The following is a 27,619-nucleotide window of genomic DNA, read 5'->3' as shown; positions in this document are numbered from 1 at the left end:
CTCAAGTCACTCGAGTCCGCCTCAGTTGGGTCTGAAGACTAGAAGTTTAAAAATGAAAAACATCTGGAGGTGTGGGGTTAGAAAGAACTGAAGCTGTAGCTCCTCAGGCTAGAAGCTCCAGGTTACATTAGCTGCTACTAGCATAATAATCCCTAATCTCCTAATGAACTGAGTTGCATTGTGGGTAATGTAGGTGTCAAATTTTGACAAGGAAGAAGAGCCCATGGAATTAAAAGAGAGGATATTTGTTTTAACTGTCCTTTGAGAGTCTGACCATGTTGTATAAGTGCGATAAGATTGTATATGATATCACTCATTTCCACTGATGTTGACAGTGACATAGTTGAAGATGTTATCAAGTTCTTAAATTAAGATAATTTTATGAATATAGAGATTTGTCCTAACCACCAGAGGACCCTGATAACTCAACTGTGAACAACGTTTCATTTTCAGCTCAAATCAGCTTAAAGCATCACTGTTTTTGAAAAATATTTCGGATAAACATCCAAGGAGATGGATACTCTTTAAATACCTATATTTTCTTTTCTGCAAAGTTTAGGTATAGACGGGTTTCCGAAAGACTTCATCAGTGAGAGGTCGGGGGGAGGAAAACAAATGGAATGACTCAACATGTCAACTTCTTTTTGTACCTTAAAATGTGCGAATCACGAACGTAATCAATCAGAAAATGTCCAATATCTCAAGAAGACTTGGTTAGCTAGTAATAACTTAGTAATAAGCTAAGCAACAAATTAGCTCCAGCAATCTGGTCAGAGCCCTAAATTAGCTGAAGGCGCAGGATGGTTGCATTGTCCCTGCGTGTTTATGGCTTATATAAATGAATTGTTTTTATGCGTACATCATTATTCGGTCAAAATTAGTTGGAAAATATCGGCATATCTGATATCTGCGAAATTCCAAAATCGTGCATCCCTAATTCCTACCTGTAGGGCTAACTTTGTGAAGTGTGTGTTTTTGCTTTATCACTGCTATTCGCTGCAGTTTCTCACTGGAAAATGTGTCATGTTAGCTGGCCAGAGCCGACAGAAGTCTATTAAAGCTGACGTGTAGAAAAAACATTTAGAATCTGGGAAATGAGTGTGGCACACAAATTCCCCTCTAAACAGTCATTTGAAGTCTCCAGCCAGTTGCTTTATTTCTAAATACTGAAAACATCTATATACTATAAACTATTCTGAGATTTTGGCAATGGGCTTTCTATCTCATATTCCTATTGCTGCACGGCCATCCATGGTTGTTTGTAAATGGGAACTCTATCCGTGGTTGTTCTAATTTGACATCAAACTCAAAATCAAATCATTCATCCATCTGTTAATGTACTACTACATCCCTGAATGAAAACAAAAAGCTTAATTCAACCTCAGTTTGCTTTTCAGTCCAAGAACAAACTTATGTGGGGAAGCTCACACTGGGACAACTCTGTGAATGACTGGACATTTGGAAAGCATTTACATTCTGCTGGCTTACAGATCTCTCTTCCCCCCCACGTCTGCTCTGTTCCCATCAAAGCTGCTGTCAACAAGCAGCATCTGGCTACCTTCCCAGATCAGGACAGAGGGACAGAAGAGTGCCGATGGACGTGTCAGCACTGAAACAGCCTCTTTCAGATAGAAAAATATAAAGCTTTTCTTACAACGTAATAAAAAGCTTTCTCATACTCTATCTGTTTAGATTTACTGAACAGGCTTTGAAATTAATTCCTATTAAAGCCCCACTGAGCTGTAACTTGATGTCTCTTTTATTGGATCAAATCCATGAATATATTTTTTGGGACACACATCCTCAGGACTTGCAGCATTTTTGCCAGGAGAAGGCTTCAATCTGAGCCTTCGATATGAAAGGCGTTCCACATTAAGATTTGTCTGAGGCTGTGAAAATGTAAGACTTCTAAAACTGCTGCCTGGATCCCCAAAGAGGATCAAATTACTATTTTCATGACACTCTTAGAAAAAACAACAGTTCTGACAGCGCACGTTGAACTTTCTGTGTTTGGACAAAACTTTATCCAAATGTGTTGAAGACCAATTCCAGGCTCAGTGGCAAAGATTAAACCTGCACAATGTATAATTAAAAGTATAAAGAAATACCTTCATAATTGAGCCAGGTGAAGTACAGTAACATCCAATAGTTAAAGGTACTATATATAACAATGCACATGTATTAATCGTTTTGTATTGCCAATGTGTGAATGAATTGTAACGTAACTCAAAAACTCAGACATTCACAACTTTCTCCTTTGCCTATAACAGGCTCTGGACTGAATTATATTAAAGGACTGCAAAGGATGTTACATGTACTCCTGAGTGCCTTGCTTCTCTTCAGCTCCCCTACAAGTCTGTACTGTAACTAACGTAGGAAAACATCTGGATAATGTCAGCTAATTCATCCAGACTCGCGGGGCTGATCTGGCTGGTAAATTGGCTAAGTTGCCATTTGCAAATTACTTTATCAGCTAATGTGACAAAGCAACCAAAGCCAGATCTGTGCAGCGTAGCTAAGTTACAGCTAGCTGGCTAACCTAAGCTTGCTTGCTCGCCAACGTTATCGCTAGCAATATGAGTGGATATGCTAGTTGCCTAGCTTGCCAAATTACTTCACCAGCTAACGTAATCCATGGTACAAATGCATGTATTATAACAAAAACGTTTGCTAATTGATGCAACGGTACAAAGCAAAGTTATTAAGAGCTAAATTTTGCCAATAATGAACTAGCTGTAATTTAGCCATGTGGCATGGATCTGCCGTTTGTTTGTCATAAAGTTAGCTGATAAAGTATTTATTATCTCCATTATCATGGAGCCAATGGTCCAAATTAAATATAGGAACATTACAGATAGTAACGTTATTCTAAAACACACGTTTTGTTCCATTTCAAGCCCTGTAAAATATTTCTATACACACTATGTCTCTTACTTCCTAATGATCTTTATCTGTCACTTAATACTCAATATACACTTAGTTACTGAATCAAATTACATCTCAAAGTTTAATGCAGTGTTGTATTTTTAGTTCACTGTTACGGTAATTCATACTAGGGGTGTAATGATGCACGGTTCGGTTCACTCCTCGTTTTTGTGTGTGCGAGAATAGAAAAGCTTAGATGGTGATCATGGGTAATATTTGGTCTAATGCACACGTCAATAGGTTTCAACGATTATCAACAGACATAAATATTAGACTTACATTCTTCTGGATGACACAAACACAACTCCAAAGGATTTAAAATGTTGCCCTGTGACTGCTGGATGTCACAGAACAACACTATTTCAAAGCACCACTGTGCCTTAGTACATATTTGGTGGCATGTTGATCAGTGGCAGTATAAACAGACAGGAAACATGTGGAGACAGGGACATTACAATTATGTGGTATGTGTCTTAGACAATGCGATGGGCCAAATCATTTAACTAGTTTAATGTCCTCACATTTAATTTGTCTGGGTCATATCAGTGCAGTCTTACCAAAACTGGTAACATAAATAATGTGAGTGAACCTTCAGCTGTTTCCTGTACCTGACTCCTGAGCATGTGCTGAGAGCGACCCAGGACTCTGGATGTCCTCTTACATGGCCGTGGTAGAAGCAGTGATCCTGAAAGAGAAAATAATTGCAATCAATACAGGGAGGAAAGCTTTTAAAAAGGTGTGATAATGTTTATGCAGAGATGCTTCCCGCTGCAGCAAACAATGAATCAATCTGCTGGAACGACTCAGTGGTGTAAGTGTTCCTAAAGCAGGCCACGTGCTCCTGTTTCATGGCTGCATCTGCCAACAAAAACACTTCCCACTGTATCTGAACAATGACGAATCAATACAGCTCAGCTTGCTTGACGGTGTTTATAGGAAGGTTACAGTATGGCCACGCAAACATCCTAATGAGGATTTTTAAAATTAATTTTCCAGATTCGCAACAAAAGAAGATGAATTTGAGGAACTTTAATAAGAAGAAGGATGGCTGCTCGGGGGTATGAGGAACACGTTTGTGAATTCAAAGCTGTTCAGCTGGCACTGGAGTAACTCACTGCTGGAGCCTTGTTATCAGAGAGTTTCCACACTGCCCTGATCAGCAACATCAACATGATAACAGCATAAAACACACTGCTGTGTGCGAATGAGCAGAACAGAACGGCTGGCTGTAATGGACTATTTATTCAATGTATATCCCACAGACTGAAATGTTTATTTGAACTTTTTTTTTTACTTTTAATGTTTTTTTAAACTTCTTTATTAGAAAGCACCCTGAGCTGCCTCTGTGTATGAAATGTGTTATATAAATAAACTTGCCATGCCTCTTTAAGTTAAGGACAAATACCAATTGTCTTCATGTTTCTTTTCTCTCTTACTAACCATATGCCTACATTTGACTTCCATAATTTTACAGTGAGAATTATGGCCATTAAGCAACCATTTACTATATACATTTATTTTTCAAAATAAGTGACAAAAATGATACCTTTAGTGCTTTGCTTCCTGCTTCGCTTTGTATGAAAACATATCTAACTGTGACCATAGAAATCGGATTTTGTGTACCATTACATCCCTAATGAACTACAAACAGAAGGGCAGCGGTGAATGTGGAAGCTCAGAATTCTGTTCACTTTCTTGGGAAAAAATAAAGGCTGAGACTGAGATTTCTTAATACTCTTAAGTTAAAACCAGACAAGCTTCCGGAACACCTGACTCACTCTGCTCACTACAGTATTGTAACTTGTACAAAAGGAAGTAAAAAGACAGGCAAAAAAAACTACCACTTTCAACCTTTAAAGCACAAATGTATCACACCTTTCATTATTTCTAAAAGAAACTCTGCCTATGGGCATTTAATGTTGAAAAGGGACTTAACATCACAAGGTTTAAATTAATCCTGCTTTCAATTTCTTCTAAAGTCCCTGTCAGCTCATCAGAGAGTAAAACGATCTCTTTCATTTGAACAGAGGCAGCAGCAGCAGCATCAGCTGCAGCCGTGAGTGCTCCGTTCGAGCCAACATTCAAATCAATTGTCAGTTAAAACTCTCCATTCCAAACCTTAGCAATTAGTCTGGTTACAGGTAGAGAATGTGATGTGGACGCGGTCCAAGAGATTGGCCCGCAAGGCCTTGTTTCAGCTGCGTAGGGAACAACCAGCCATCTGTGAGGGCTTACCGGGCAGAAAAGCACTGCCACATGCAGAGACTTGGATCCCATCTGTAACTCAAAACTGTGTGAGCAAAGTTGGTACATCAAACATGTTTGTAGAAGGTTATTTTAACTCGATAGCCTAGTGGTCTAGTGATACGCCTTCCAAACAAAACACCAGAAGGCTGGGAGTTCAATACCAGGCCTCCCACCATTGTAACCCTGAGTTGCTCCAGGACTGTCTGGATAAGAGCGTCTGCTAAATGACCTGTAATGTAATGTAACTCAAGTGGCTGCCAAAACGAATTAGGCTTCTCTCAATCTGTGTTTTTGTTCTCACTTATGATCTTGTGGACTTGTGAATCATCACTGCAGCGTGTGAAATAATTTATGACGCTCAGGGGTCCCGTGCCGTGGGCGGTACATCAAAAACATATGCTTATCTATTTTAGCAAAAAAATAAATGAAATGCTATTAAAAATGTTTTAACAACTTTGGAATTGGGCGAAATGGGAAGAAATATTTCATATTCTGTCCACAGCCCTGCAGGTTTCCAGTTTTGCAAACCCACTGCAGATGCTGCAAAGCTGCAACTTTCCCTAAATCGGGCATTACAAAACACTCGCGACCTGAACACTAGGCTAATAAAATAAAGCTCCCGAGCTGACTGCTGGGCAATACAGGCTACACCTGTACGGGAGCACGAGAAGGAACTAAATGAATGTTAAAAAAAACAACAACAAAAAACAGTGAAGAACAGAAGACAGAAGAACCCTCTATGTCAGGGGTCGGGAACCTTTTTGGTTGGAAGAGCCATAAAAGGCAAATATTTTTAAATGTATTTCCTTGAGAGCCATATATTTAATAAAATTGAGTTTTAAGTATATCACGTCTCCGAGTACTAAAAGCGGTATCAGTGTAGGAAGCAAAGGGAAACACACCACAGATCTCTGGGACGAAAAGTGGTGATGTGAGCTGTTTGTGCGACATAACGAAGCATCTCACTGTTAAACCTGCAGCTTCAGGGCCGTGTGATCACGGACATGTATGATGCAGTGAGAGCTGAGCTGCCTGTGGGAGACTCTGATGCAGCAGGAAACTTTGGGCACTACGTGTTTCCAAACACTGACAAACCATCTCCACCGCTGTGTTCCCGACTGCGCATGAACTGCTCAGCAATTCGTTTGCAGTTGACGTGGAAACAGCACATGTGAACATCCAAATGGAGCTGATTGAGCTCCAGTGTAACGACACACTCAAGGCAAAGTATGACTCTGTGGGCGCTGCAGTTTCCAAGCTTCACCCCCGAAACGATGCCTTCATTTTGGCCCTCTCTGTGATTGAGTTTGACACCCCTGGTCTACTGCTTGCTTTGCGCAGTTTCTCCTCCACACACACACACACACACACACACACGTGCACACACAGTTACAGTCAGAGACTGAGTGGAGGAAAGGAGAGGGGAGAACTAAAACAAAAGCTGCTGCTAAATGTTTTACTTTAAAATGACAGAGTATAATTATTTATTACTTGTTAATCATGTTAAAAATTGTCTGCGAGCCATATTGCGTCATCAAAAGAGCCATAGGTTCCCGACCCCTGCTCTATGTCTTTCAGTAAATTTACTTCACTTGTGTTTCATGCTGTTCAGACCAATTCAATGTCATATACACACACTCACACCTCTCCAAAACCATGCTTAATATTACGCCTATCACGCGGGCACCAGGATGTTGTTTACATGATGTTATTTTTTTACATCAAATTTTGTTCTGAGGTTTTGAAAATGTTTTATAACTTAATAAGGAAATAATGACATGAATGAGGCTTTTCAGATTGTATTGTATCTTAAATTAACTGTATAGTTTACTGTATAGGCTACACCTGCTGTCTGGTCATTGTCGTTTTCTGTAAAACTACTCTCCTTTCAACATTTAAACATGAATATACTATTTTTTTTAAAAGGTTCATTTTGAGACCCCAAAAATTACCCCAAAATTAGATTTGTACGTATTTGGAGTGTCATAGGTGTTAATTTGGGGTCCCTTGACATCCCCCGTATTACCCACATCATGTCTCAGATGCTTGGGAAGCTTTGTGAACTTGGGGGTAGACCAAGCATGCAAGTACCCCAGCAAACGTTTCAGCTTCTCACCTGCACTTAAACAAACGTATAGCCTTTAGGGTCCACTGCAAATCACTTCTTAGCACCTCGATTTATCTGGCCAAAGCTTTCTTTTACCACATTAAAAAAAATCAAATAGAATCACCTGCTATTAGATTTGACTTAATTCCAAACCCAAAGTCATTAAGCAGGTGGATAGAGGGATAAAAGCTCACCGAACTATGTCCGATAGAGAAACTGCCTGTGAGTGTTTGGACCGTCTCTGGTTTGCTCGGAATTTGAGAAAATCTAAAGGAACTAAAGGCATTGTTTGCTCTCTAAGAGTTTAGAACAAAGAAAATACAAAAACAATACAAAGATCAGTTTGCTGCGTGAATTCAATTACCAGGAAATATCACTTTGCAAATGAATTGTTTCTATAACAAGATACAAGAGATTATGACTAATCTCAGTGCTGTGAGGGGAAGACTGTCTTCATAGGTTTATATTTTGTTGAAAGGAACAGAAATATGTTCTGCTACAACCTTAACCACGGACGAAAGCCTCAATTTATTCTATGTAGTCTGAAAAGGGTAGTGAGGCGCGACGGTCAGGCTCTATCACCCAACAAGCAAAAATGAAATGGAGAACGTTCATGTCGTGCAAACTGATCTCAACTTCAGGCAGATGTTGCAATACAGGCACTGTGTTTCTTAAAACCGATCTTTCTTGTCTGTTGATATCTCTGCACTTCTCTCTGTGTTGAGCCCTTTGTTTCTTTCTCATCTGGAAGTTGTCCCATCATGTATGATTTTTGCTATTCACGCCACCTATCCCATAACACCAAGAGTTAACTGACTTGAAAACTATTAATTTTGATGTATTTATTTACTGTAGTTACTATCCATAATATTGTAACACAATAAAGTCTAACAGCTTATTTCCATTGTGGTCCTGTAACATTTAATTCTAAAAATAACACCTGACTAACAAACGTACAGTGCATACGATGCTGGAGTGACTAAGCTTAGATGTTACAAGCCCTCTTTAGAAAACAAAATGGGCTACAAATGAGTGGATGTAATTTTAGGGCACTTTGAAGATGCTCTGTGATGTGATCAACTTAAGATTTGTTCCATTATGCTGCAGCGGAATAAAGAATGTTTTTACCTGTCAAACTCTTAAATGGTTTCACTCAACATGTGCAAATGAATGGAGTTTTGAGGTTGCCCTGTACATCTATTGTGTGTCTTTCATGTGAGATGGACTATTCGAAAACGTAGCAAAAAATATGTATCCTTTGGTTTATCTTCAAACTTAGGTCTGTGTCTGAACATCCCTTCGGAATGGAAAGAAAGATCGCTGCTGTCTATAAAATACATAATATAATAGAAATAATTTATTATCAAGACAGTCATATACTCAGATATTGACCAGTGACTGATTACATTACAGGTCATTTAGCAGATGCTCTTATCCAGAGCGACTTACAGTGAACTAACTACAGGGACAGTCTCCCTGGAGCAACTCAGGGTTAAGTACCTTACTCAGGGGTACAATGGTGGCAGCCTGGTATTGAACTCACAACCATCTGGTCTTCTGTTTGGAAGCCGTACCACAAGACAACTAGGCCATCATACATTTAAAAAAGGTAATCCTAATAAAGTTTGTCTCTATTAATCAGTAGTAAATTATGCATTTATCTCATGTCTTAAAATCATTAATAAGCAATAAAAAGAAGAGGACCCAAAACACTGCCGTGTGGGACTCCACACTCAATAGTTCTAAATGCAGATAGTGTCATGTTTTCATCAACAATTTGTGTGCAATTTGAGAGATAGGATTTTAACTTTTTTAATCTTTCTCTGCACATGATTCTGCAAATCAAACATAGTCATTGTCTTAACATAACCCCTAAAAACATTCTAGGGCGGACCTGATTTAGTTGATTCCCTGACTAAAACATCTGCAGTACAGTGGACCTATCAGCCATTAAGCCACACTGGTTCCTTTAATGCTGGTCTCTTGGGTGCTATTACAAGCGACTTTGAGTTCTATGCGACTTTGAGTTCTAGAAAAGCACTATAGAAATTCAATGTATTATTATTATTAGAGGACCCTCCAAACACTCAGCCTCAAGTGGACCTTTGGACAGATAGCATAGTGCAATGCTGTCAGTGATTGATCTGACTGTGATAGCCTAAATTCCGCTTTCACTACAGCATTCAGAGACAGAGCCTTTAGCAATAGTATTAAAATGTTCTAAAGCTAAATCAAATGACCTATTTGTACTAGCCTGTTTCCAAAGCAAGTGAATGGTACATAGTGGGTGCCTACATCTACTTGCATTACCTTAAAAATAGATGTCAAATAATGTTTGAAGAAAATATTCATCATTTAACAAAGCACAATGATACATAATTTGGCATGCAGCACTGCAGCCAAAAGTCTCTTGAGGACATAAGGATGATTTGGTCCCTATGATGTAGCACTTAACAGCTAATATGATCAAAGGGCCCATTAGGGTGCTCAACCACCTCTTATCATCAAAAATGCTTGAGATGTGAAACGTCTGCAAAAGATTTTGATAACTTTAGTCTTTAAAGATTGAAATCAAGTGACTTCAATGGAGGTTGCATGAAGAGGATTGTGACTGCTAAATACTATTGATCAAAGACCAAAGGAGCACCAAAATACTTTTTTCAACATTAGCAAAACCAAGAAGAAAGACAATGACCCCAAAAATATTTGGGTATGATGTTGATTTAAAGTTAAAATGGTACTCTGCTAAAAAAGGCGTTTTATTCTTCTTTCTGATAAAAACCAAGATCCTTTGAGACAAGCAGCAAACATTTGAAGGTTTTCTATCAAGAATGTTTGGCTTTTGCCTTGTTTGACTGCAAGATGAGGGGCACACCTTGTATTTTATACCTAATAGCCTTAAAGAGTTACTTAACCGCAGGTGTTGAACCCTTGTGTAAAGCATTGGAGTCTGAAGTGGATTTTGACATTGAGTCTTACAATGTGGCCATCATAGTGTCCTTTAAAGTAGTCTTGTTCTCGGCATATTATTAGTGTACTTTTTAAAATACAGATTTCAGAAAATCTCAGAAGATCTTTCGGTAATAGAGTGAAAGAGAGGTGCTGATTAATCCTAAATATGATTAAATCTTCAGTGTTGAGCTACATATTATCTGATTTTCTAAATTTGTATCTGCTTTTAAGATTTAATATAAATTCAAATTATTTTTTGGGGGATGAAGCTTATCCTTCTGCCTCTCCATAAACTTTGAGGTCTTTATATCTATTTTAGGTTTAAGAATAGCAGCCTCTTTCTGCTCCAAACTAAAAAGCCCCTCTTGTTGCATGATGTGCATCCAAAAATGTTTGATTTTTGAATTGGCAGACCATGTGTTGTGCCAGTTGTCTTGAAAACTAATTTTGTAAATTGGACTTCACATTTGAATTTGAATTATGTTGTGCTATTAGCTCATTTACAATTGTGGCTCAGAAAGTAGAGCAGTCGTCCATTAATCCCAAGGCTGTCGGTTCCGGCTCAAAGTGAAAGTGTCCTTGAGCAAGACACTGAACCTTGCTCCCGATGGGCAGGCAAGTGCCTTGCATGGCTTCTCCGCCGCCATCGGTGTGAATGGCTGAATGAGAGGCAAATTGTAAAGCGCGTTGTCTGGTAAGGTAGAAAAGTGCTCTATAAATGCAGTCCATTTACCATTTACAATGAAAATTAAATGAATGTTCATAATGGTTAAATCAATTAAAAAAATTGGGATTTTACAAAAGTGGCCTGGGAGAATCATTTTCAAAGGATAAGGGTATAATACAAGTCTTAATTAACTCTAGCTCACCGTTCTCAAGAGTAGGTTGCACATTGTCTGTTAATTTGAAAATGAAAATGAAATCAATTTCACATTCAATTACATTAAAAGATGTCAATCGAGCTTAGTTATAATTTTGAGAATTTTGGCAGCCAAATACTTCCATATAGGTGACATTGTTTGAGTTTTGTGAAACCAGATGTCACAAAATATCAACGCTGCATTTCTTTTACGAGACAAAACTACAAAATCAGTTGAAAATAGAAAATATTAATTGGTAAAATCATAGTTGTATAAATCTCTGCAATAATATAATCATCAAGAGATTATTTCAAATGTAAATCTTAATAAAAGTGCATTCCTATTGAATTATGCGATCCTTTTTAATGTCCTTAAATTCTACATGAAATGCCAAATCACATAGAATAAAGGTTTTAAGTCAACAGCCTGATTTGAATACCATACTGAAACAACAAATGGCTACCTGAGGATACAGTAGGTAAGATAAACTATTTCAAATATTGTATTGCATATGTTTATGCTTTGTAAAGAGTTGGAGTAAACATGATACAGCCCTTCAAGGGTCTAGTTCAGGATTAGATCTTGGAATTGCGGTTAACATAAGAATTAGGATTAGGTTTTGGTCAAGGTATAGTTATCGGTGTTTTAGAATTAGGACATTGGTTTAGGGTTAAGAAATGACTGAAGTCAACAAATGTCCTCACAACAAAGAAAGCCATAATGGTATGATGTGCTCGTAAACAGCATTACAAAGAGGGGGAGAGAAACACAACTTCCTCCAGACCTACTCAAACCTGTTGCTTCATACTTACAGTGTAATTGTTGTTTGACACAGTCACCGGCTGCCCATCTTCTGTGTAATAGGTCTCTGTAAAGTCTGGACCTAAAAGCTCCCTGAAAGAAAGAAAGAAAGAAAGAAAGAAAGAAAGAAAAGAGAAGAAATGAGATGATTAGATTAAAAAAAGAATCGCTTTAATAATCGCTGTGTAATTTAGGTGTTAGCGGCAGCAGGTAGAACATAGGAAAATACAGTCTGAGGTCGTGAAAACTGCTTTTACACTCCATAAATCTTGTCTTTACCCATTTGGAGCTTCTTGTTTTTGCGGACCAGTTGGGTGAAAGTACTATTATATCACCTATAACCAAAAGGAGAAAGTTGGCCATAATTGTTTCTGCAACCTTGTCTCATCATCAGATAATGTCATGATATAATAAAGAGCAGCAGGTTCGGAGTTTCTTCTTTAGTCAGCCAATGACAATAGGTGGTGACATGAGCTAATTTAATTATCTAGACTCGCTAGGTGATTGACAGCAGCTGACGGTGCGGTTGCCTAGTGACAACAAAGGATTCTTCCTCAGCTGCTTTTTGTGCGGAACTCTGCGGAACAGTCACGAGGCAGAGAGATTCACCTCAGGTTTTAATGCTACATAATGTGTCTTATGTCTCTTATGAATCCCTACATTTATGGAAGTGCAATATTAAATGACTGGACCCTTTAAAATCTAGTGAGTTGATAGAGTAATGTCGCAATTTTAGACCACAAGTCTAATACTATTCTCAGTTTAATGTTACAGTCTCCAGCAGGCAGAGATGTCAGCATGGCTGTGTTTGTCCACAAAGAGGGTCCAACATGTCTGTCTCTCGGCCACAACAAGAATATATGACTCTACGATGGCCTAATATGACACAGTGTGCATGTTGATGGAGGGAAACATTGTGTTGGCTGAATTAGGGATAACAAAAAAGTGCAAGCAGCATTCTGACAGTTTGATATTTTCCTGACCTTGAAATTCTCTTTGACCGTCTGTGTGGTCATTTGGTGCCCAGCACGGTGGACATACAAACAAGGCAGCACAAAGAGGGTTGTTATTTTGGTGGAAATTGGATCTTAGATGTTTCCCTGAGAATAGACGTCTCAGAAACAGATTCTGTTTCTGGTGCAACATCACTCTGCTGCCAGTCTGGTGATTTTATCAAAAAGAGGAAACTAAAGAAAGTAAGTTTATAAATATCTATAAATTCATATCTGTTGTCCACGGTATGTACTGCAAGTTTTTCCTTCAGCTCATAAAGTCCCTGCAGCCATATGAAGGCAGCAGGATACATATTGGAGAACTGTTCACCTTCATTAAATCAAAGAATAAGCACACACACATCTACACACATCAGACTGGCCGTTATAACTCGGCATTCTTCTGAGAGACATCCGATTACCTGAGCTCATGAATCCTGTGCGTTACAGCCTCCTTTCTAACTTCAAAAGAACATTGAGCGGTTCATCTTTTATTCTTGAAATATTACGGTGCAAACATTGCTGTGTCACATTTCAAAATATGATGTAACCATTTACAATGTGGAATATAGCAGAATTATGACTGAAAAAGTATTGATGTAATCATATGAACTACTTGTCGCCTCGCTGGCTCTATGTGCACATTCAACTGATGGATTACATGATTGAGAAATAACTACAACCAAATGGGTTTAGGAACCTTTGCTCCTGAGTACATTAAACAGGCAACACAAAAGCTATAAAAAAAAGAAAGTCTGACAAAGAGCGCGTTCTACCACTGCCATGCAGGCTCAGAGTAATGACAGTAATTGCCTGATGTGTGAGACGTTATTCTCTTATTATCTCATACTACACTTTCCCACTAAATCTCTGCTTTGAAGAAAGTGCAAAGTCAGACAAAGTTTCAATGATATTCATAGCTTCTCTCTTTGCTTGCTGACATCCCTGTATGATTTTCTGATATTGCCAAGCTTGATTGCTAAAAGCATAATCTCCTCCAAATGAAATGTTGGATCAGCAGTACCCGAGTCTTTCATGTTGATGAAGTTGGGCATTGATAACAAAAAGAGACAGAGAGAGGAAAATATCCCAATGCCTTCACTACGATTGTATCCAATTCGATTCATCTGTTAGTTCAGGGGTCGGGAACCTTTTTGGCTGGAAGAGCCATAAAAGCCAAATATTTTTAAATGTATTTCCTTGAGAGCCATATATTTAATAAAATTGAGTTTTAAGTATATCACGTCTCCGAGTACTAAAAGCGGTATCAGTGTTTCCCCTACCATTGTCGGTGTATCACCGCATCACACACACCAGGAAGCGCTGTGTTGTAAAGCTCTGGAGATGGAACATGTAACAAGCACCGTAACACAGACAGGAAACTTTATAAGAGTCAATGTAAGTCTTTTCCTGAGGAGATGCATTCTGAACATGGCGGTGCGATGGCTGAGTCGAGGGAAAGTGCTGAATAGATTTTTCGAGTTGCGTGAGGAAATCTGGCCGTTTTTGGAAGCAAAGGGAAACACACCACAGATCTCTGGGACGAAAAGTGGCGATGTGAGCTGAGACATAACGAAGCATCTCACTGTTAAACCTGCAGCTTCAGGGCCGTGTGATCACGGACATGTATGATGCAGTGAGAGCTGAGCTGCCTGTGGGAGACTCTGATGCAGCAGGAAACTTTGGGCACTACGTGTTTCCAAACACTGACAAACCATCTCCACCGCTGTGTTCCCGACTGCGCATGAACTGCTCAGCAATCCGTTTGCAGTTGACGTGGAAACAGCACATGTGAACATCCAAATGGAGCTGATTGAGCTCCAGTGTAACAACACACTCAAGGCAAAGTATGACTCTGTGGGCGCTGCAGTTTCCAAGCTTCACCCCCGAAACGATGCCTTCATTTTGGCCCTCTCTGTGATTGAGTTTGACACCCCTGGTCTACTGCTTGCTTTGCGCATTTTCTCCTCCACACACACACACACACACACACACACACACACACACACACACACGTGCGCACACAGTTACAGTCAGAGACAGAGTGGAGGAAAGGAGAGGGGAGAATTAAAACAAAAGCCGCTACTAAATGTTTTACTTTAAAATGATAGAGTATAATTATTTATTACTTGTTAATCATGTTAAAAAATGTCAGCTCAAAATTGTCTGCGAGCCATATTGCGTCATCAAAAGAGCCATAGGTTCCCGACCCCTGTGTTAGTTTCTTGTGTCATGCAAATTCTTATCTGCTGCAACCAAACTTTAGAAGAGTGCTACGAAAGGAAAAGAAAATAGATTATTGTTTGATGTCTCCTAAAAGGTCACACAACAAAAATGCATTGGCTCGATTTTAGACTGCAAGAAGAAAAGGTGACATTTGTCATGTCTGAGGACGAAGGAGACAGTTGTCAAATGCCAAGATGTCCCTGGACAGACGCATCAGTGTTACAGATGTATGGATCAGTAATACCACGAGGACGTCTGGCCTCATTCAGCCTCTGTCTGTGGCTGAATTACTGACCAGGCAGGGGACACACTCTGGCAGCAAATCCCTGAACACAAATGGGCAAATGGAAGACAGACATGAAAAGATGAGCCCAATCTCCATTTGGTCTTGGGAGCCCTATTGTATTATTCATTGAGGGAGATCGTAATGGAACATAATCCAGCTTTCTTACCCCTTTCACTGCCGACAATTTGCTTTGCTATATAAAAAGAGTGTCTTACGTGGCAGTCCTCTAATGTTAATTTGATTGAAGCATGTGCACTGTGAAATTCAACTCCATCATAAGAAGGAGAAAGAATGAAACGCTGATTGCTTTTCATTGCAGGTGACTGTCTTTCAAGCTGTAGGGATGGTGTAGAGGCAAAGAGTATAGTCAAATATCTCCTATGGCTTAATTAAAAACGACAACGGGTGGGATTCACTGTGGAAGACATTAAAGCTTAGGAAACACGGGTTTAATGTTCACCAACAGTAATCACCTACTGTCTTTGACCTTTAACGTTCCTGGAGAAACACAGCAGGCAATGATCAGTGTAGAGGTCTGCAATACCAACCCAAGCGTGATTGAAGCTGTCAGGCTAGCTTTTAACCATTGTCAATTTGTCAGGTTCAGGAGCCTCCGCTCTCCTGAGAATGTTGTTGATTGGCAAAGATTAATTGTTCTGGTTGACTGAGGGTGTGTGATGGTTGGCTCACTAATAATGGTGACACCATGGTTTATGTCTTAATGGAAAACTACGGTATATAACAAGCCGCAGCAGCACGCTCCTGGAGACATCTACTGTAGCAGGTTTTGAGTACTTGTCAGGTACTTTGCCAGGTCTGTGCAGACTTTGTCACCGCGATAGTGTCACATTGTGAAGGATGCAGTCACAAAACTTTACAGGTGTGTAGTTAAGAGGAGTCCGAGCGATGGCGCTTGAAGTAGAGGGGTAGGATGTGGGGAAGGAGCCATTGGCCCCCACTTTACGTCACTGGCCAGATTTGGATCACGGCTGGAGTTATCCCATCCCAATGATCCTCTCTGGTTACAACTTGGTGTTTATTTCTGTAGCTCTGGCCATCATTTGTATCAGTAATGTCAGCTAACCAAAGTATTTTCTGAGATCTCGGAACACGGCAACATTACTAAAAAATAGGTTCAATGACACATAAACAAGCCACAGTTTAGCCCGATTATCTAATCCAGTATATTTGGAGGTAACGCCAAATAATGATAATGATGCACATAACCCTCAGTGCACAGGAAACGAGTATGGCAAGTACATGAGGTCAATGTTGAACGAGGAAGTCTGTCTGTGTACTGTAATTCATTCATTTTTCCTTTTAAATAAATCTGACTAATGGGAAGGTTTGTTACAACGTGTCTGACCAGTTTTGTTTGTATCCCTGTCAGGACTATCCACAATCTCATCAATTTCACTGGTGACTACAATGTCATCACTACTGATTGAACGATTTTAGACAATTTCCTGTTTTCCGGGAGTCTTTATTGTCTCAACGTGATGAATTGGGTGGATTTGGCCCCTACTTTGAGACAGTCTCTCCCCGGAGGCCACAAGGCATACATAGTGTTGCACTTGGTGATGAATGTAGTTGGTTGAAGACTGCATACTGTCTCATCTCCATGCACATGGAAGTTGCTGCATGATTGTCTGATTGTCGGTTTCGAAAACATGAGCTCCTGTAATTATTTAGATTACCAAAGTGATAAGGTTATCTACTGATTCAATTGTAAAAAAAACTAAATATTTTCTTTCTTTCTTTTTTGGACTCTCCTCTCTATGTGGATGTACATGATGCAATGATTTATAATTGTGTTTGTTTGCTGAACTGTAAATAGTTATTTTTTATTTGCTGAAAAAACAGCTGTGTATAATTTAAATGTACATAAGTATGAATAAACATTTTGCTCGTGGATGTGGAGCAACTCATCAGCAGCCTTGATACTGAATAATTACACAAACACACCCAGCCTTTTTGGCTCTCTCAGAGCTCCAGCTACAAAGCCACACAGTGTAGTTGGGGTCAAACCACTGTGCTACTTCCAAGAAGAAGAGTAATGGGCTCGTTTCGAGGCAGAGGGAAAGCAGACAGACAGCCTGGCTTTGGTGTGCTGATAAAACTTGCTCTAATGAGCAGGCCGAGAGGATAAACAGCTAGACGCAGCCGCACGTGTGTGTGGGTCTACTTTAGAGGTACTGTGGTTTTATACCCATGATCTTTTCTCCTATTGTCCTCTGATTGGTTAGCAAAGCTCCTATAGCTTGGTTAAACAAGCTACAGGAGAAAGCACACAGGAAGGGGAGAGGAAAAGCAAATAGAAGCGATAGATGAGTGAAAGGAGGGATGTCACTGTCAGAGGTAAGGGAAAAACTAATGGGAAGTTTTCTCAGATCTTGTGCTACAAATATGTTGCTGCAGAAATCCCCCACATGGAGAGCAGGTGCTGTTTGTGTGTGAGACTTCAAGATAAATACTGTATTCGAACAAGAACTATAGGCAGGTTCAAGATTAAGGTCTGGTTAGGCTTTGATTATTCAGTTATTCCTTATATCTATAACAATATCACAATCATTTTTAAAAACCACTTGCACACCTTTGCTAAATTCAATACACTCAAGGGCAAATTCACAAGAGGATTACAAAGCTTTTGATGCAGCTAAACCTGCACAAATAAGACAAAAAGAAACCAACCAGTTGGGTGCTCCTGTGCTATTTTCGCGTATTTAAATAGGGTTATCTGCATACATTTGGCACAAAATTTGCCATTTTCTGTTTGCAAAAAAAGTCCAATTGACAAAGATCACTACTACTAGAATTGGTGGTAGCTGATGTAAGGGCGTCTAGCTCAGACTTTCCTCCACTTTAAAATCATGGCATCTTGTTTCAATAGGCAATTTAGGGGGCTCATGTTTTTGAATTCCCTCACCTTGGAAAGCACTTTGTGCTTATGGCTTGAAAAGTGCTCTTTATAAATTCCTCGCCTGAAGTTTTGAGGAATGCCTCGTCGGTCAGAGACCCGTAGCTCGCGGTCTAAAAATTTCTGTTTTTTCTTTTTCAGTCTGCCATTGTTATGCCTAATGTGTTCTTAGTGCAAAGACAACATTTATACTTTGCCACATGGATAATTGCAATCAGGCGCAATAGAGAGAAATTGCACTCAGCTGCAAAACTTTATTGGCATGTTTGTGAATTGGACCTTGAGATTGGACAGTTGCAAATGCACAAATTGATGCACCTGGGGTGACAGAGCCTTTGCCATCACTGCCCCCTCCCTCTGAAACTCACTCCCCAAACACATCCGTGACTGTACCGATCTCACCATGTTCAAATCTCAAATCAAAAGCCACCTCTTCAGATCTGCTTTCAACGTGTAATTACTTCTATGTATTTTTAATGTTGATGTCCTGTTTTTCTTAATGTAATTTTTAATATGTACATGTAAAGCATCTTTGAGTACCTTTTAAAAGCGCTCTATAAATAAAATGTATTATTATTATTATTATGGTGCTATCAGCGGCAGCAATCCATTCTTTGTGAATTTGCCCCTCAGAGGTTTTGCTTCCAAAGCCTTACTTGATCTGTTATGACCAATAGCTTATTGTGGCTAATGTTAACTAGTGTTAGCAAACTTTATATAGATATAAATACTACTAAACAGTGTCAAGTAAAGATGCCCCCCAGAAAATGATGTTGTGTAACATGCTGGCCAAGTATCACTTGCTCTATTAAAAGTCAATGCCTTTGGGAGTTTACTTATTATGTTCTCGTGTGAAACAGGGTTGCTTGCACCATCACAAGACTTCATGAGTAAACGCAGCCAAATGCAACCAGTATTAAAGCTGTCTAAACAAACATCACATGAAAAGTTTATGACTAAAATGCTCTGCTGTCTGAGAAGGTCTTTTTCAGTCATGCCTAAGGGCTGCTGGGACTAATAGGAAAACAGGGAATACCAGAGTCGGTGAATGGCTCCATTGAAGTAAAACTCCTCATTATTGTACTTTGCTGCTTTGTAGTTGCTGAATGGAACCATCACATGTTGACTATTAATTACAGTAAATGCTTGTGGCGTCTTGCTCTCACATGAAGTTTTCTGGGGGGGTCACTGAAAGCAAAGTAAAGCTGTCGTTGAAGTTAAAGAAATTGCTAATATAGCTTGGCTTTAGCCTGAAAGGTTTCTTTGTCCAGGCGTTTAATATGTGCTGACTTTTGCCTTCAACAGCCAGATACCAGATAGACAGAACTTCTTCCTTCCTTATGTGTGGTTGCACACTGGTATTCTTTATAGCTCCATAGAGAATAGATTCAAAGGATGAAGAAATAGGATGTCTTTGATAGTATCCATGGTGATATCCCAGGGATCAGGCTACATTTTCTGGTTCACGCATAAATGTGGGTGAATATCAGTTAAACATTCATGGCTGACAACACAGACCACAGCCTCCAGTGACCTTAGATCATCACTGTTGTCAGTGTCAATATTTTAATTGTAAAAAAACCTTAGAAAATAGTTAATTAAACACAACAAAGAAGCCAACATTATAACCTCCTGTTCACACATACAAACTTAAAAACTAATGGCACACACGGCTACTTATTTTATAGACTCTACAGGTAAGCTCAACCCTATTATGCAACCCAATCATGCTTGTTTTGATTCCCTCATTGTTTTCTTAATTAAATAAATACTAAAAAATGGCTGATCGTCCTGGTCAACTCTCTAATGAAGCACCAGGACATGAAAAAGAAAAATGATGCATGGAAATACGTTGCTACAGAAGTGAACTACTTGATTGTGCACCGGCATAGTGGCTACGCACAAAGCAAGGCCGAAGTTTATTACACAAACATGACATCACTTTAGCGGCTGTGTCTCAGGAGGTAGAGTGGTCGTCCACCGGTCGGAGGGTCGGCGGTTTGATCCCCAGCCCCTGTAGTAAGCATGTCGAAGTGTCCTTGAACCCCAAATTGCTCCTGATGGCCTGGCCAGCGGTGTGTGTGTGTGTGTGTGTGTGTGTGTGTGTGTGTGTGTGTGTGTGTGAATGGTTATCACTACTGACGAGCTGATGTGCATCTTGTATGGTAGCCTCTGACTCTGTATAAATGTTTATGAATGGATGAATGCTGACATGTGTTGTAAAGCACTTTGAGTGGTTGCAAAGATTGGAAAAAGTGCTATATAAAAGCCAACCATTTAAGTCATTTTTAGAAGCTTTTAATGTCCAACGTCAACATACTGAGAGAGAATAGGAGGGAGAGACCTTTGATGAATAGAATAGAAATAACAGGAAATAGACAGACAAGCAGCTGCAATGTTCATGAATCCTCAGAATAAAGGGTCCTATTTTTAAGAGTAACGACAAGTGCACAGCGGTAGGTCTTAGATGTTCAGACGGTGTGGGTACCTCCAAGCACACCTACTACTTTGGTTCATGTATGTGCAGCAGCACAACGTTCCAAAGGGCTGTGTGAAGGCGAATATAGATCGGATGGTGCAGTGATTATTAAATACACACAATGGTCTTATCACTCTGAACCAGCTGAACCAGTGACACATGACAACAACAGCTCAACTACTGAATAATTGAATTATCCACAACATTATTTTGTTGTCTGGATGGTACAGACTTCACATTTTACAGCAATCTGACCAATAGAACATGGGATTTCCTTTGGGCTACAATAATATTTTGTGGTAGGTTGATACAAGAGGAGTATAGCCAGGCGATAGGTGGTTAGGTCGGCCCATAATACGATCTGAATAATAGGAAGGGTGAGCTCTTCTTTCAACAGAGCTTCCATTAGTGCTGCACACACTCTTCTCTTTACGCTTCTGGCTTGGAGAGGGAGGACTGACTACTTTGGCATCTTCTTCTGAAAAGGTAAGAGAGGGGTTCAATATACTTTGACACCTTCTATGTCCTCTCCTATTGTTCTGCTCTCCAGAAGGGTTGTCCTGGCTTTCAGGCCTTTTCACCTAAGCAACTGCTCATTTGCCACAGCGTCTCATCCTGACTGCAGATGTCTGTTAGTGGTGACAGAATGTACAGAATGGCCTTAGAGTGTCCACCCAAGGCAGGTTTTCACTGATACGGGGCCTTCCAGGGGCACAAGACGTACTGGCTCGAGGGCTGTGATCAAATGAAGATGATCAAAGCCAATGAGTAGAACTGGGCCGACATGTTTGGTTAGGCTGTTGAGGAAATAGTTCCTGTTTCCCAGATGCTGGGCTACTGGGTAGAAGAGGACTTATCATCCATAATTGCAAAGGCATCCAAGGTTCGATTACCATTTCTCAGCACCAATGAACAAATGGCAAATTGTGGAGAAGCTTTCCTAACAGGAAACATGTAAGCCGCAACCTAGTTCAATTAGTTGTTCTAACGTACTGAATAAGGACACAGCGGGCACACAGAGGTGGTCAAAGAGTATTTGATACTGAAATCTTCCCGAGGAAGGATTGTCTATTGTATATTGTCTATTGTCTATTCTCAGAAGATTGAACTCTCTGGGGTTCCGGTGGCTCGTTGATCAGGAATTGTGGTTGTTGGGGGGGAAGGGAATTGTTTGTTTGCTTGTGACTGCCAAAGATAAAGAAGATCATCTGCCTCAGTGTCCACTCTACACAACTGATAAACTAGTCTACACAGTGGACTGAAAAAAAAAAGGTTAATCCCTGTCATGACACCATTTGATACTTGGTATAAAGATGGTGTCATAATGGTGCTTCAGAACTACTTGCAAGTTTGAAAGGAAAGCTTTTTTTAAATTTATTTTTAATTTGCTTTCCAACAAAACAATAATCATGAGATAGTGAGAAAGAGTTTCATCCCAGTCATGACACTAGTCCACTGTTGAAGAGTGAGGGGAGAAAATGGAGAAAAACCACAGAGAAAAACAGGAAGGACTGTTGCCTGTGATCATGCCTACATGTGCTGAGTAGCTTATTAAACCTCATTAGATGATTAGAAAAACAACTAATGAACCAGATGTGGCACATTTGTCCCACAGCAGGCACTCCAGCTGAAACATGACAATGTTCATATTCAAGGGACACTTTTTGACTACTTTAGACAGCATGTTATTCAGTTCTCAGGTTTAGTTGCACTGACACGTTACACCTCATACTTGCTGAAATTAGAGATGTATGACCTTTGTATGAAAACTGAGAATATGCAGCCTGCAAATATATAAACAACCAAGGGTGGAGTGGCTCTCACTTTCAGTCAGTGTGGTTTACTTCAGCTCCAACCGACAACAAACATGTAAGACCACATTATAAACTCACATAAAACACAGTCTGAAAAATAACTTAAAGGCCTACACCAGGGGTGTCAAACTCATTTGAGTTCAGGGGCCACATACAGCCCAATTTGATCTCAAGTGCGCCGGACCAGTAAAACCATAGCATAATAACCTATAAATAATGACTATAAATAACGACAGCTCCAAATTTTTCAAAGTACATTCTGAAAATTTCTTAAGAAAAAAAAAAAATATATATATATATATATAATAATTTGAACAATATTATGCCTCAGTTTATCATTTACACATGTGCATTACAACTTACATATCACAGTGTATCTACAAAGGCACACAACATTTTGTCACAGGTATCTAGAACTGAACAATGTAGTATTTTACTTTATGATCAAAGATCTAGAAATGATTTTAAATGTACATTCATTTCCACATCTGTGTAGTAATCCTGACACACCACACGATACAAACTAAAGTGGTAACTATTAAGGAAGAAGTTGCTTTTATTGAAAAATTGCAGTTAATGTCTTCTCTGACATTTTTACACTTTGCAAAGTCATCCTGCGGGCAGGATTGGACCCTCTGGCGGGCCGTATGTTTGACACCCCTGCCCTACATGGACTCTTTAGTCACACAAGTCCTGATATCAACTTCACGTCTGTGTGTTCAGTACAGACCTGAATGTATCTTAGTATAAATGTTGGAAGCAGGGGAAAGAGCGAGCCTTGCTCTGTCCAAAGTTCAGAAATACACCTCACAACATTTTCCAATAGACTAAAGTCACATCTTCACATTGCTTACGGTTCAAAACTCAAAAACATTTTATTTTCTAGAAAGAAAAGAAGCAAATTGTCCCATGTCAGCATTGGCACTTTGGCTTAAAACATACTAATTGATTAATCGGCTAATGGTCCAGCTCTAACAAACATCTACTGACTGTCTGTATGAATTAAAATTTTCAACAAGTTTCATAACAGAAGTCTGATACAGGAACGGATGTTTCCAGTGAACCATGAAATCATGCTGTGAAGGCATAAAAGAAGCGAGGACTGAAAGCTGAAGGGTGTTGTTCTTTCTTCTAGTCACAAACTGACTCCACCTGCTGTTGAGTTGCTGTTGCCTTTGATGCTGAGTTGCAGTAAGTGTCAACACGCTCTCCAGCATGTGTTAGAACAACGTCTTTAATATCTTTGCTTAGAGTGATGCCTTACTTCTCTGAAACACAGCAGCTGCGTCGGTCTTGTTAAGGCGTGCTACGCCTCAGCAAGGATGAGGTTACCCACAAACCCTGACATGGTTTATGAAACCTGTAGTGTAAAAATGTTCTTCAGTTATGATAGGCTGAGACACATGCAAAGCTGCTTTGACCTCAAATAATCTTGATTGTTTTTTTTGCAAAGGGAAATCAGTACTTGAACTCTTATGTAGAATGTCACGAAGCAACCAGTTTGTTCATGCAGTGTGAAAATACATTGAATTATGACTAGATAAAAAGTGCTGTTATGTGTTCCTATTATAATGCAACAAGCAACTACAGATTTGTTTTAATAAAAGTTTTAGCTATTAATATTATCTATCTCTCTATCTATCTATCTGTCTATCTTTATATAAAGACGTTCCTGTAAACATATTTATATACAGTACATGTTTGAAACAGGCTATGAAGAGGTAACAGAGTTGACATTATGTCAAAGACATCTATGTATTGTGTTACAGAGATATCTCTTTAAATTAGCATGCTAACTGACTAGCTGCGTTCCGTCCAGACTTGTAATACCACTTGTCCCTATAGAGGCGATAGTGAGACACCGTAGCGCCAGTCTGCCCTCAGTACAGAGGGAAAGGAAGTATAGCTGCCTAACTCGCTTGTAAATTTTACAGCCATGTTTCGTGTCTGTTTTATGGTTTGTTTATTGGATTACATTCAAAGTGGCAGAAACAAGAGAACCACCTCGCCTCGTCCTCACATCTGCCAGGAGGCTGTTTCGCCGAGTGTATATCTGTCGGCAGTCCGAAACGGAATAGCTTCAGTTAGCAGTTAACTTGGGTTCAGCCACAGCACCGGGGAAACTGCAAACTCCCTGTTGCTGCCGTTACACAGGTCCAGCAGCCTGCTGTGACTGCCATCACTGGGGCTTGTTCTGGCTGAGCTCAATTATCTTTGGTCACTGATGCTCTCCGTCTGACGGTAGAGTGTATATAGAGCTGTGTCAGGGTCTTCTTTTCAAAAGGCAATTTTACACTGAAATAAAGACCAAAAATATACTAGAATTTGTTCAAGGCAACATGTTTTTGATGAGTCATTGATTATGTAATAATGGGTCCATTTCTTGTCTTTTACAAACAGGAACAAAAACAGATCCCTGCTAAAAGCTATTGCTGTTTGTGCATATCCTTTAGTTGAGTACGTTGTATTTTTTTCCTTCATTTTGGAAGTGATCCTGTACTTTTCAGTGAGGGCTGACAGGATTTTATGGTGCACTTTGGCGCAGCAGATTACAGTTGTGGGGAGAGGACAGTTTGTCTTTCCCTGCTGTGTTCTTTTCTTTGTTTGGGCCTTAGGGATTTGGGAGAAGCAATGGTTTTGAAAATGGCTTAGAAATAGCCATATTTTCTAAATATCATTTTCTTTATAACCCAAAACTCATTTTCTAAGCCCATTAGGTTGTACCATTACACCATTATCCTAGTATCCACCCTGCAGTGCCTTGGTAAGACTTCTGCCATCCCTGACAAAGGTATTAGTATAACATAGCTATTTTGTCAGAATTATTTGGTCCCATGTCAGGATAAGTATTTAGGCTATGCCATGGTGAAATGGCAGTACGACATCAAAAATGTCATCGACAAGCACTATTAACAAAATGACCAAAATTAATTTCAAAAAACGTTTTCAATTACAGAACTATGAAAATACTTTATCTAATTGGTGTGGTAAATTGACAAATAGTTTTTTTCTCTGGCTTGGAAATATAAAACCACCCAGATGAGCTTATGGTCAGGCCAAAGTAGCATTCAGTGTTGTTTTAACAGTGAAATTAAGCTCTTGTCTGCATTTATTGAAGATTGACAATCCTTGGCGTTTTCTCCAACAAGGACAACCTTTGTTCCAGTCGTGCTGTATGGGACTCTATGACAAGGTTGTCTGTATATAGAAGTCCTTTTCTTTTCTCCTGATCCCTTACACTGAGCAAGGTGATGCAGATGACTGCAGAGTTGCTGCCAACTCACTAATATAAATGTTGTATATGTTGTATATATATATATATATATGTTGCTTTTGAGAGGCTGGTTAGACTGTCAAGGTCCTTATCGAATAATCATCCTTGTTCTTGTCCAGGAATTTAGATTAATGGCTTTGTTAGTTTTTTTTTCTAGCTCTTTTGTCATAAAGGTGGTATTTCATGTTTTGACATAAGACCTTTTTGTCTGCAGTGTATACGATCTGCAGCATGTTTTTGCTTTGACAGTAATCTCATTAGTTGTCTCTTGGTCAAACCACTTCTCCTTTGGATTCTGTTATATTGTTTTCACTTCGATGGCTTATAAGATGGGCCTCTTTAGCTGATTATTTGAACATATAATTCATTTCTGTTCCCCTTAAAATTGTGGAACATGAAGCCACACATCATGTTCTCAATTCTTTAGGTTTTAATGACCAGATTTCTAACTTTGTCGGGCCTGTTTCTGTCAACAAGTGCTCCAACCTGAAGGATAAAACAGCTAGTTACTGTTACTGCCTTCATATGTTTTCTGATCTGGCACCCGTATTGTCAGGATGACAATGTTGTACAGTGCCTTCCAAAATCGTTACAAAGAAGATTAATTTGTCTGTTTGTTGGGATGGCGGTGGCCAGTTGGAAATTTAAACATATCGCCCAATCCGACAACTGATCTAATAAGCTCAACTACATTCAAAGGGTAATGTTTGTGAGTCTGCTGTAGAAGAAAGTCTCTTGCAGAATTGTCTTCCATCTCTGTCTGTTTTTAACGTTGTTTATTACATCTTACAACTGCTCAGATATTTGCTAAAATGTAGGCACTGTAAATCTGATCACAAGCCGCAGAGGTCAATCTACAAAGCAGGAAACATTCCCACTTGCGGAGGAGACATGAATTTGAAAGACACAGTTGGAGTCCTTTTTTGTTTAAATGCATAAAGTCAATAACAATGTACTATAGGGAAATGAACCAGGGAATTACCAAGAATGTGCTCATTTGCAAGAGACACACACTGTTCAATGCTTCAGTCTAATTGCACTCCTTAATGTCTTTTAGCTCTGTTGTGGAAAGTTTTTATTGGTCAGCCGAAACAACACAACCAAGCCCGAGAGCCCAGCCAGCTGTCCGTTATATCTACAATGAACTATTTCCAAGCGCTGGCAGAGAGATATCTGCAAATAACACGGAGGGGAGGGTGAGAGAGTGAGACTGAGAGAGTCACCCACTGCCCTACTGACAGGAAAAGACACAAAGACACAAACAAAAGGGCATAAACACATTCTCCTCTTCTCCCACACTTTCTCAGACGTTGAGTATTGCCAACTGTTGCTAATCATCTCTCTTTGTCCATTTTCTCCATCTTCCCTCCTTTTATTTACCCATCATTACTCACACATACCCAGACCAAACTAGTCTACAAATAAGTCCTTGTGCCGACTGTATATACATAACTCCTTCAGTCCACTACTAGCTACCCTCCATCATCAGGCACGATGGCGTAGGAATTGAACAGTTGGTCTCTCTTTGCTACTTTTTACAGCAACCACTGAACAGAAACTCATACTATCCTCATAAGAGCCTTTGTCGTTGCATAATGGATTATGCCAACACATGTCATACCTACCATGACCTAAATAAATTAAGCCCAACCATGGATTGTGTTCTGCAATAGGATGCTGAAAGGAATGATAAGCAAACATATCAAAATAAATATGACTCAATGCCTAAAGAGGCCAAA

The 27,619-nt window shown here is 39.5% G+C and overlaps 1 protein-coding gene across 2 annotated transcripts in view; it reads right to left on the bottom strand.

Annotated features, from left to right (window-relative positions):
* The window catches only part of adam19a (ADAM metallopeptidase domain 19a), a 156,439-nt gene that overhangs the window by 44,807 nt on the left and 84,013 nt on the right, over positions 1-27,619 (bottom strand). For both annotated transcript variants that reach the window (XM_029454487.1, XM_029454489.1), the window contains exons 4-5: positions 11,904-11,985; positions 3,534-3,610 (exon numbers count right to left, since the gene is read on the bottom strand). In XM_029454487.1, coding sequence (XP_029310347.1) covers positions 3,534-3,610; positions 11,904-11,985 — 159 coding nt within the window. The remainder of the gene's footprint in view (positions 1-3,533; positions 3,611-11,903; positions 11,986-27,619) is intronic.

The sequence above is a fragment of the Cottoperca gobio genome, chromosome 18, assembly GCF_900634415.1.
Source record: "Cottoperca gobio chromosome 18, fCotGob3.1, whole genome shotgun sequence".
NCBI classification, from domain to species: Eukaryota; Metazoa; Chordata; class Actinopteri; order Perciformes; family Bovichtidae; genus Cottoperca; species Cottoperca gobio.
The sequence above is the reverse complement of the archived record's forward strand: the minus strand, read 5'-3'. Positions and strand labels throughout refer to the sequence as shown.